General features: G+C 39.1%; 1 protein-coding gene across 7 annotated transcripts in view; it reads right to left on the bottom strand.

The window, feature by feature from the left end:
• The window catches only part of myo1b (myosin IB), a 113,267-nt gene that overhangs the window by 56,302 nt on the left and 44,788 nt on the right, over nt 1-12,177 (bottom strand). For all 7 annotated transcript variants that reach the window (XM_061926501.1, XM_061926500.2, XM_061926503.2 and 4 more), the window contains 2 exons: nt 11,392-11,541; nt 5,117-5,232 (listed from right to left, as the gene is read on the bottom strand). In XM_061926501.1, the coding sequence (XP_061782485.1) occupies nt 5,117-5,232; nt 11,392-11,520 (245 nt within the window). In that variant the 5' untranslated portion in view covers nt 11,521-11,541. The remainder of the gene's footprint in view (nt 1-5,116; nt 5,233-11,391; nt 11,542-12,177) is intronic.

The raw sequence follows: 12,177 nt of genomic DNA, 5'->3' as shown, positions 1-12,177 counted from the left end.
GCCATTTGTCAATTATGATGCAATTGACAGATGGAAGAATTGGGGATCGCAATCACACATTAAAACGTATGGGAAATATGATGCTTCCCCAGAGACCACACATTCTAGTGATGGGTCAGTCACCAACAAAACAGCTCTTAGAGCTGACACTTTGAAAGAAACAATTGGAGTCAGCTCCTGCTTAGTTTTTTTTTTGTAGCACTTTGTTCTATGCAAGTATATCACAAGCACAATAAATAAAAAAATATGTACTATATGTATGTTTTGTATACAAGTGCTCATTGTATTCCTGAACATTATTTTTGGTTTGAGCAACAAAATCTGTGCAGTGCTAGTAAGCCAAACCATAAGAGACGGCTAACGCTAACAAAATACTATTTTCTAGCAAAACATTGGCCACAGCAAGCCCCAGGTAATCTGTAAGGGTGCTGTGTGCATGTTATCTAATCAACTGGCTTTATTTGGAAGAGGGGAACGTTTGCTCCACTGGGGAATGGCTGTCAATGTATGGCCGTCTCACCTGTGTTTTGCTAATTTGACTGGTAAACAAATGCTGGCAAGATGATTAGCCCCATGTGAGTTGATATGACTTTGCAGGTGGGAAGTCAAACATTATTTGTTTTTATATTTATTGCTAAGAGTTTTTGTGACATACTTGTGTTTCAAAATGTACTCTGAAAGAAGTGTTTCTGGGTTACGCCATAGTGTTATTTACTCCTAGTGGGTGGGTGTATTTTATTTGAAAAGAAAAGTGAACAGGCTGAGCCATGATCTGTTGCTTGTTGTTTGCTCTTTAAATGCCAGTCAGTAAGGTGCTAAAATCAACAAGGCACAGGGTTTATCTGCTTAAAAGTATTTTTTTTTTTAAACTATTATTTACCTTTGTGTGTACGATTGCTGTAACAATTCTACAACCCTGTTTCTGAAAGGTTTTTAAGCATGAACTGACAAAAGTATATACAGGTAAAAGCCAGTAAATTAGAATATTTTGAAAAACTTGATTTATTTCAGTAATTGCATTCAAAAGGTGTAATTTGTACATTATATTTATTCATTGCACACAGACTGATGCATTCAAATGTTTATTTCATTTAATTTTGATGATTTGAAGTGGCAACAAATGAAAATCCAAAATTCCGTGTGTCACAAAATTAGAATATTACTTAAGGCTAATACAAAAAAGGGATTTTTAGAAATGTTGGCCAACTGAAAAGTATGAAAATGAAAAATATGAGCATGTACAATACTCAATACTTGGTTGGAGCTCCTTTTGCCTCAATTACTGCGTTAATGCGGCGTGGTATGGAGTCGATGAGTTTCTGGCACTGCTCAGGTGTTATGAGAGCCCAGGTTGCTCTGATAGTGGCCTTCAACTCTTCTGCGTTTTTGGGTCTGGCATTCTGCATCTTCCTTTTCACAATACCCCACAGATTTTCTATGGGGCTAAGGTCAGGGGAGTTGGCGGGCCAATTTAGAACAGAAATACCATGGTCCGTAAACCAGGCACGGGTAGATTTTGCGCTGTGTGCAGGCGCCAAGTCCTGTTGGAACTTGAAATCTCCATCTCCATAGAGCAGGTCAGCAGCAGGAAGCATGAAGTGCTCTAAAACTTGCTGGTAGACGGCTGCGTTGACCCTGGATCTCAGGAAACAGAGTGGACCGACACCAGCAGATGACATGGCACCCCAAACCATCACCCAACCATGCAAATGTTGCATTTCCTTTGGAAATCGAGGTCCCAGAGTCTGGAGGAAGACAGGAGAGGCACAGGATCCACGTTGCCTGAAGTCTAGTGTAAAGTTTCCACCATCAGTGATGGTTTGGGGTGCCATGTCATCTGCTGGTGTCGGTCCACTCTGTTTCCTGAGATCCAGGGTCAACGCAGCCGTCTACCAGCAAGTTTTAGAGCACTTCATGCTTCCTGCTGCTGACCTGCTCTATGGAGATGGAGATTTCAAGTTCCAACAGGACTTGGCGCCTGCACACAGCGCAAAATCTACCCGTGCCTGGTTTACGGACCATGGTATTTCTGTTCTAAATTGGCCCGCCAACTCCCCTGACCTTAGCCCCATAGAAAATCTGTGGGGTATTGTGAAAAGGAAGATGCAGAATGCCAGACCCAAAAACGCAGAAGAGTTGAAGGCCACTATCAGAGCAACCTGGGCTCTCATAACACCTGAGCAGTGCCAGAAACTCATCGACTCCATGCCACGCCGCATTAACGCAGTCATTGAGGCAAAAGGAGCTCCAACCAAGTATTGAGTATTGTACATGCTCATATTTTTCATTTTCATACTTTTCAGTTGGCCAACATTTCTAAAAATCCCTTTTTTGTATTAGCCTTAAGTAATATTCTAATTTTGTGACACACGGAATTTTGGATTTTCATTTGTTGCCACTTCAAATCATCAAAATTAAATGAAATAAACATTTGAATGCATCAGTCTGTGTGCAATGAATAAATATAATGTACAAGTTACACCTTTTGAATGCAATTACTGAAATAAATCAAGTTTTTCAAAATATTCTGATTTACTGGCTTTTACCTGTATATATCTGGTCAAGTCATACAATGTCAATGGTTTAATTCTAGTCTCAGTTTGTTAAGGGGCTGAGAATATACTACTTTTGTAATCTGTTAAGAAACTAATATTATACTACTAAAGTAATTGATGAAGATAAACTACATGAAATGTTATGCTACAGTAATGTAGGCCCCACGCCAAGTAAATTATTAATGTAACCAGATGTAATACAACGGCTTATGGGAAAACAATGCAGGTAAGTATATTTTTGTAGAAAATGTTTGATCAATATTGTTGCACAAAAAGGCTAACATGGGATTAAGAATAACTTTCGATCTGCATTTGAATGTACCGAGTTCTTAACATTAGACTTAAAAGTCAAATGTAAAGCCGCAGAGTTTAGCCCAGATCGCCTAAAAGGAGGATTAAAATCAATTTAAGGAGCATGTTGAAATAATATTTCTTTGGTGTTCAATGCAAGCTTGTCTTCTTAAACCAGCCAATCTGTTTTAGTTGAAGTTGTAAGAGAATGACGTCTACATTGGAAACAGTGAAACTACAATCACTGTGTTCAAAGAGCATTGACAAGACTGGGTACTAAGTATCCAAAAAAACTGGCCCGGGAGCAATGTGAATTCATAAGGAGGTGGCAGTAGCTCAGTCAGTACGGACTTAGACTTTGGGACAGCAGGGTTGTGTTAGGAGTACTACTACATGGAGAAATAGTAATACATTGCAAACTACTTGTTGGAGAGAAGCTAGTCTAATCCCTGACTACTGTTGAGGTGCACTTTAGGAAGGCACCAAAACTTTCACCTAATAACATAAAGCTGCACTAATGACAGACTGGGTATCAGGACTTAAACCGGCTGGAAAGAACACTCGAGTGTGTGCATATACGGTAATTCACTTTCACCTTGTAATTAACCACAAATAGAAACAGGTCTTAATTACCGTTGGAGGGCCCTGGGATTTCTGCGTTAACGGAATCACAGAATTGGCTAATGAAAACACAATCTACCACTAAACGTGCATTACAGAAATTGACATAAATGTGACTGAAATGCTGTCGTCGTGAGGAAAAAAAACATTTGTCAGGGGAAAGCATGTGTCTCATTCATCCCCGAAACAATGTCGAATTGGCCACCGCCTAAGTCTGCTTACAAACTACAAATCTAATGATGGCCAGGACAACCCATAGTCCCATACTGTCGCCATACATCTAATCTCCTTGTGTTGTTGTGCATGACACCATCGATGCAAGCTCAATGGACAGCTATGACTTGAGAGGCATTATTTTGTTTCTTTCAACACTGCCTCGACTCGTCGCCACACTCACAAACCTTAAGAACAGCAGCGCACTTCCAGCCTTCACAATAAGAGTGTTGAGCGCAACACACTGAAAATAAAGGTTTCAAAATAAGTGCATTGCAAATGCAATTTGTACTTAAATCATGCATTTAAATCATGCATTTATACATTTATGTTACAAAAGCTATATGTTTTAATGTAAAATACTGGTCAAAATTAGTCTAACTAGGTTCTTTATGTCTTCAAAAAATTATGCATTTTTTGTTCTTATAGCCAGACATGTGCTTGTATTTCCGTAACTGACGGTTTCGGCTACAACTGTGGCCTTCCTCAGAGGTTGTAAAGTGATGAGGAAGGCCACAGTTATAGCCGAAACCGCCAGGTACAGAAATACACACAGGTATGGAAAAAATAATAAAAAATTGCACTGGTCAAAATTGTTCAATGATTTATTGCACCAATACATGTAAAGATTTTTGCAATGAATGAACACATTTACCGGTATATCAAATTGCATTTATCACACAAAAAGCAAACTATGGTGGTAAAGCTAAGTGTGTATAAAATACATGTACAATGTGTTATGTAAACTGAAAAGGAATGCTGCAGTAAAAATCGACATATGGGCATAACGCAATAACCAATTTAAATTACCATATGCACTTAGCTGAGTACTATTAAGGATAATTAGTGTATTCCTACAAATCTGCAGACTTTTGTTTGCATTGCATGTGAATTGACACACGGAGCAAGGTATTTCATCAAACAATACAAAATAGTAAAAACTGTTTAAAACAGAGTTGGTTTCTTCTTGCTTGCTGAAAAAAATGGAAAAGCCTTTGTTCGTGAAGCACGCGTCTACTTTGGCACAAGGGTACTCCCCTTTTCCCAATCTGTCTCTAGAGAGCTGCAGTCCAGAGACTAGGCAAGCTAATTGACATGTGTTGTCTTTGTTTAGTCTTGGCAGCTTCACGGCAATTCTGACTTACTGTTGCCAGTAGCCAGATGGTCAGCCAAGACGCTCAATGGCCAACACAAGCTGCCTTCTGACTCTACTTACAAGAACAAGTCCCCTCATGATCCCACCCCTCCAAATTAGTCAGAGTGCACTTTGAAATGTTCTACAGACATACACTAGCTTTTACCAGTAGATAATCATTACTGCTAAACATCATGACAGCTTTGATGTATGTATGTTTTGGAAATTGATCTTTACAACCAGGATACAAGGTAAAAATACAGAAACAAGAAAATCAGGGTTGTGTGGTAGGGGCACTCACATGTGTGGACTAAGTTCGTAGAAGTTTCTGTTGCGATACTCCTCCACTTTTTCTGGGCTGTAGATGAGCATCGATTTGTAGGGGTTCATTGAGATGACCACACTGCCAATGTATGTCTGCAGGGAAGAAAGGAGTAAACAGCTGGTTTGAATGTATGTACCGGTAGTTTAAACAAACAAAAACAGTACACTTTGCTCAAAAGAGTCTTCTTGAGCTTGTTTTATCAGAGTTTGTTGAGAAGCAATGGGAGGAATTCTACATAAAGCAGGTTTTTTTTCCAACTGGGGATTCATAATACATTGAGGCTTACTGTACATCGTCTTATATGAAAGAAGGCACATATCCATCCATCCATCCATCCATTTTCTACCGCTTATCCCTAGTACTTTAAATATACTTTGATAAAATCTGAAAAAACTAAATTCATGAATCAGTTTGGACATGTTATTTTACTATCTACACACTTTAAACTTTTTGGCAGTAATGTACAGGTCATTTGGGTTTCAATCCTCAGATGCTTGGCCTTATGGGATATGTTGTTTATGCATAAGTGGATCGGGGATGGTGCGGAAAGTGTGTAATTAGCCACTAAGTGAGTACAAAAATAGCAAATCTGCTCTTTGAGGCATGTATGGGGACAGAGAAAAGGCGTTTGCCTTATTTCTGCCCTGAGAGTGAGTTGTACTTGACCCAGTAGATAACTTGCATGAATGATGTATTATGAGCAGGCCCACTAATATGGAAAAAGAAACAAATACCCCATTATCCCATACAAAACAAACATCAGAAATAGTACAATATGCAAGTCATACATTTTATGTTTTGCATCTATTAAGTAAATCCTTATGTACACTAGGTCTGAGCAATCTACGGAAGTAACAAGAAACGATAACTGCTATAAAACATCCTAAAGTTAATATTACCGTTTTAAATTAAAATAATTGAAAAACTGTGATAACTGCACTTTGATAAACTCATGGACTGGCTGACGCAAGCTCATTAGCTTAAATGCTAACATGAAAACAAGAGATATTAACATAGTTCCCAAATAAGAAACATAGCTACCCCAATCTTGACTTACATGAACACAATGTTGTCTGAGCAACTAAGATATTCAGTTGAGCAAATGTAATCTACAAACTGTGCTTTCTTAGACAGAGTGATAGTTCTATATTCAGAGGAAAAGGAGAAGTAAGTCTTTCTACGGTGCGTTCAAGGACCGCTGAACAAAGTAGGATGACAACGAAATGGTAAATAATAATATTATATTTTATTTGTTAAACACTTCATTTAGTACGTAAATGTAAGTAGAGTAAAACAAATTTGTCGAGAAGGCCTGGCTCTCAGTCTCCGTTCTAATTCATCCCAAAGGTGTTCTATCTAGTTCAGGTCAGGACTCTGTGCAGGCCAGTCAAGTTCATCCACACCAGACTCTGTCATCCATGTCTTTATGGACCTTGCTTTGTGCGTTAGTGCACAGTCATGTTGGAAGAGGAAGGGGCCCGCTCCAAACTGTTCCCACAAGGCTGGGAGCATGGAATTGTCCAAAATGTTTTGGTAACCTGGAGCATTCAAAGTTCCTTTCACTGGAACTAAGGGGCCAAGCCCAACTCCCGGAGCGGGCCCCTTTCTCTTCCAACATGACTGTGCACCAGTGCACAAAGCAAGGTCCATAAAGAAATGGATGACAGCGTCTGGTGTGGATAAACTTGATTGGCCTGGACAGAGTCCTGACTTGAACCCGACAGAACACCTTTGGGATGAATTAGAACGGAGATTGAGAGCCAGGCCCTCTCGACCAACATCAGTGTGTGACCTCACCAATGTGAGTCAAGGCAGGTGGCCAAATACTTTTGGCAATATAGTGTAAGTACTTCTTGAGCACATTCGACAATACCGCAAAATCAACGATAACCATGATAAATTCAGTCACAGTAACCGCAATCTTAAATGTTCATATCGTTACATCCTGAGAGCAACACTTTAGCTCAGAACTAAACCAGCCGTCAACTCCCTCGTCCTCCTACGTTCAAAACAGAGCCTCAATAGCACTTTCACACATCAACCTGATACATTTGCTTTGCGGTCCCTGGTAATAGCTGTTGCGTAACCCACTCCAAAGGAGTGGAGCATGGCCTTGCCTGTGGCAACAACCTCCCACAGCCTCCTATTCAATAGCACATAGGAGGACGCTTTAAGCCTTTTCAAGTGCAGAGGGCTGCAACAAAAGGGAATATTGAGTTCAATCTAAACAATGTCACATGCCTGACGAGTTTCAAACAAAAACTACAACAGATGACGCCATTAAAAGTGCATTTGCCTTGTTCTGTTTTTACTTTAATATTATAGATAACTCAAACTGACAAAACAACTTTGTTTAAAAAATATATCAGATTTGAGAGACAAAAAGTTGAGTAAGTAGAACTTAAAGATAAAAACTTCAAAACTAAGGGTGACAAAAAATAAAAAAGGTCACTAATCTAAGCTTGGGAAACATTGATCTTCATTTTATACTAAAAATGCAATATTGTACTGATGCCCTTCTAAGTACAATATTATTTTATATTTCTTGGTATGATGAGTTGCATTGGTAAATCAACTTGTCGATTCCCAAATCAGTCTCTGTGCTATACATTTAGTAGGAATGCAAATTTTTCCACAGGCTTTATTCTGTCCTCACAGTTGAATCAGAAGAAATTGGGTCGTTGTATTTTTTTTAATCAATCAGATGACCATCCATAAGAGAGGCTGTGTGTGGCAGCATGATTTTGAAAAAAACCCTAATTGCAATTTTTCTCTCCAAAATTGCGATTTAATTTGGGATTGTTATATTTTAGCATAATAATAATAGCGTAATAATAGTCTCATATTTAACTTTTCCCACAGCATAAAAGCCTTAAAGGAGAATGCACTTTTTTTCCGTTCACGATCCTTATGAGAGACAAGAAGACAAAAAGTGTTTGTATTTTTTTGCATTCTAACATGTAAAAATCCGCTTGTTCTTGGTGGCTAGCAATGCAGCTAATGGAAGCAATCAGTCCTACCTCTAAATCACTTTAAAAATGAATTCAAAATCCATCAACAATACTTAATTTACGTTAAGTAACCTGTATAATAACCAATCTGTAGCAACATTGTTGTTGTAAAGAGCGAACATTGAGGAACTCTTTTTCTAGCGTAGTAACACATCGGCATGCTTTGGTATTTGCCGTAAATAGCTAGCTACGGAAAGAGATAAGCTAGCTTCTACAACAACACGTAAAGCGTTTGAGTTTGTAATGCACAACAATGCGATAGGACACCAATCTGAACTGACTGATAAACATGATCAATCATACTACAGTATCTGTAAAGTATTAGCCCGCATTTCATGTTTTGTTTGTACACAGTTAGCCAGACAGTGTATGTAATGTAGTTGCAATGACAAGCTAGACGTGCTGTGTGTATCATGATCCATTTTAAAGTGTGACTCAATCGATGGACAGTTGCGTGTTTGGTCCAGCTGGCCGGAGACAATTTTTTCCGGTTTATTTGTGTAAGCATTTCATTTATGTCAAAATAGCTTGTTTCCAAGTTCCACATTTATAGCGTTGAAGTCACTTTCATCTCACTCTGTCGGCTTCCGTCTGCTCCAACGTATCACCCTTCCTTCGTGCTAGAAGCAGTAGTTCATCCTCTGTATGTTCAGCTTCAAAATGGTAAGGTTGTGAATTCTCATGTGTCCAAAAATAGTCATCTTTGTTGTCTGTTATCGATTCTGCCATGATTAGAACACACACACACCTCTGTTTCCGAGAGTAAGAACACACATTTGTTAGCGGAAGTCGGACGTGTGCTGCTATGGAAACGGAAATCAATGCGTTGAAGAAATCAGTCACTGATTAAAATGATCAAAGTACCGGTACAGTAAATATCGAACAAATTAAATATTGAACATGTCTGTTACTACATTATACATAGACTTGCAGTTAGAGATGTCCGATAATGGCTTTTTTGCCAATATCCGATATTGTTCAACTCTTAATTACCGATTCTGATATCAACCGATACTGATATATACGGTTGTGGAATTAACACATTATTATGCCGAATTTTGTTGTGATGCCCTGCTGGATGCATTAAACAATGTAACAGGGTTTCCAAAATAAGAGAACAACTTCAACTCAAGTTATGGAAAAAAGTGCCAACATGGCACTGCCATATTTATTATTATATATATTATATGCCTCAAAACAGCAGCTTGGAATTTGGGACATGCTCTCCCTGAGATAATCCTGATACCCACTACAACTATGGGAAATACTACATTTTGACTTTCACAAAGAGTATTTTTTTTTTTTTTTTTTTTTAAACATACCTCAAAACAACAGCTACAAAACCAATGAAGGCACACAGCTTCAGTCCAGAGTATACTAGAGTAATAAAGTAAACAATAACAGTCCTCCTTTAGTGCAAGACTGCCTGGCATACTGTATAACAGGAAATTATAAACTGGGCTCAATCTACCCTGCTCTAACGTATTTGTATGAGTAACAAAAATGTGCTGCAAGCGAGTGGTGAGTGCTTGAAATGGCCTACCAGTCAGTCAGAGCTTCTGAAATGCTGCGTAGAGACAGGGCACCTCCGTTCACTGCAACCTGCAAAGTGTGCGCCATGCAGGACTGACTATCCACGGTAGCTTTTGCCATACTGCGTGCGTTGTCCCTGACCACAACGTGAACTTTCGCCCTGGGGTGGTTTTTGTTGTATTTTTGTTTTTTCTCAGCGAAGTCTTTAAGCGACAACTGTGTGGTACTACTTTTTTTCGGTGTTTGCTTTTCATCCATCTTCCGCTTGTATTCATCGTGTATCTCCTTATGATTCTTGAAGAGGTGGAGATCAAATTGCTCGTATTAAAAGGAAGACGTCTTGGTTCCTCCTCACATAACCAACTTTTTGCAGTCATTGCAAATTGCCAGTTTTTTATCCGTCAGAGACACTTTAAAATAATCCCAAACCATAGACATGGTGTTGTTAGCCAGTCACCGAGCTCGCTGGCTTGTTAGCCATGGCTACAGCACCGGCAACAACACACTCTTGTTTTTGTTATGCTCCGCTCGCGGCGGTTTGATGAAATCATCAAGCGTCGCCAGTAAACCTCTCATGCTGCAGTCGTCAACTCCTGTGTTGTGTGTGGGAGAGGAGAGAGAGAAGAGGGGAGGGGCTGCTGACTGGGAGACGCATCTGCTCTGTACTTCCCCCTACATCCGTGTTTTACCGGATATGTACCGCTCCGTACAGCGGCGTTTTAAAAAGTAATTAATTTTACTTTTTGAAACCGATAGATAATTTCCAATATTACATTTTAATGCATTTATCGGCCGATAATACAGACATCTCTACTTGCAGTGTGTATATAAAACCTTGATGGGGGGGTTTTAAAATTGTTTTAGAGGCCTTTGAAAGCTACAATGGTGACTCCCATTAGACGAATCTTCCAAGCGTTTATCATTTTTAAAATCCTAAAAAAAGACGTGTGTTCCTGTCTCTCATAATGGTTGTAAACGATAAAAAAAAAAAGCAGTTCTCCTTTAATTTAGAAAATTAGAAGCTCAGACAATTTTAGCTACAGAGGCCTTTAGGAATATACCATCTCAATTCAGGAAATTAGCTCTGTCTTACAATATCTGGTGCACTGCTATGACTATCTTTGCTGCATGAGTTGACATCATCCCTTGGGCACTGTGAGCAAACAGCAACCAAAGCAGAGTTGTAATCACAACAGCTGATGTCTACAGCAGCCAGACAGTCTGACCATGAAGCCCCGTCCCCCTCAGACAAGAATAGTTTAGTAAACCTTTGCCTGGAGAAAGTCAGTCCGCTGCATATTATAAATAAAAAAGGGCAACTGACAAGATGTACTGTGTTTTAAACAACCACAAATGAATCTTTGACATCCTTACAGCTTTTTCCACTCATTTTTCCCCTCTGTCTATATGAACCCCAAATTTAAAATGTCATGTCTCATCTAACATGCATCACTCCACTATTCCTTGGAGAGGTTATTTATTGATTGCCAGGTTTCTATGAGATCTGTATTATTTGAAAGTGAAACAAGAATAAAAGAGAGACAGCTTTTTTTATGAAGAGATTAGACTTACAAGGCAATGACGACAGTCTGGCTGGTTGTATTTATCGTACAATTAATAACTTACAGTATCTCGCACTAGAGGCAATTTGAGGATGGAAGGAAGCTATGAAAACCAATTAATTCAGTAACACATTAAGACACTTACATATATCTCATTGTGGTCGAAGCGTTTCCTCAGGTTCTCAATGAAGGAGTCTTCGGACAAGGGTTCCAGGAGAACCATGTCACCGACCCCAATCATGTTGTCTAGAAGTGATTTAGTTTTCACCTCCATTTTGGCTGCCGGTCTCCCCCCCTGCAAAAAAAAATTAGGATATTTGTCAAACATGCTGTGCAGAAACCAACAAAGTGTTGGTCAGGTCTGATTAGAAATATATGGCTTATTCCTAGCTTTCAATCAATGTTTGCCTTTCAAATAAAGTAAGTAAACATTCCTAAATAGGTAAATAACATTCCTTAACTTATCCAAAAATAACTCTTGTGTGTTGGTTTATTCAACTATACTAAAGGGAAAATTATGGTATTTTATTAGCTCTTTAGTCTTGTCTGCTGGCTTGCGAGAATGGTTAATGGTAATTCCATAACAAGAACTTTGTGCTCCCATTTATGTGTTTCTTATAAATCAAAGAAAAACAACATTATTTATAATGTTATCCACCTTCTTTCTGTTACAAAACTCACAGTTGGAGCCGGTAAAAGCTAGGCTAGCCTGGACAAAGACAATGCTGGGGCTAGCACTTTTCAGTTCTGTGTTGCCACCAAAAGCCTTTGGGACAATAATCCCATTGCTATAGGACAGGAGATAAAAGAGGGGCCTAGCATACATTCATAGCCTTGATACGGGGCTTTGCTCTGCTACAAACCCAAATGTTTGCTGCTCCGACAAACTTCACATAGGCCAACATATGACTCCAGGCAACCATCCATTGTT

Source organism: Nerophis lumbriciformis, linkage group LG31, assembly GCF_033978685.3.
Source record: "Nerophis lumbriciformis linkage group LG31, RoL_Nlum_v2.1, whole genome shotgun sequence".
Classification (NCBI taxonomy): Eukaryota; Metazoa; Chordata; class Actinopteri; order Syngnathiformes; family Syngnathidae; genus Nerophis; species Nerophis lumbriciformis.
Note: the sequence above shows the minus strand (reverse complement) of the source record. Positions and strands in the feature narration are given on the sequence as shown.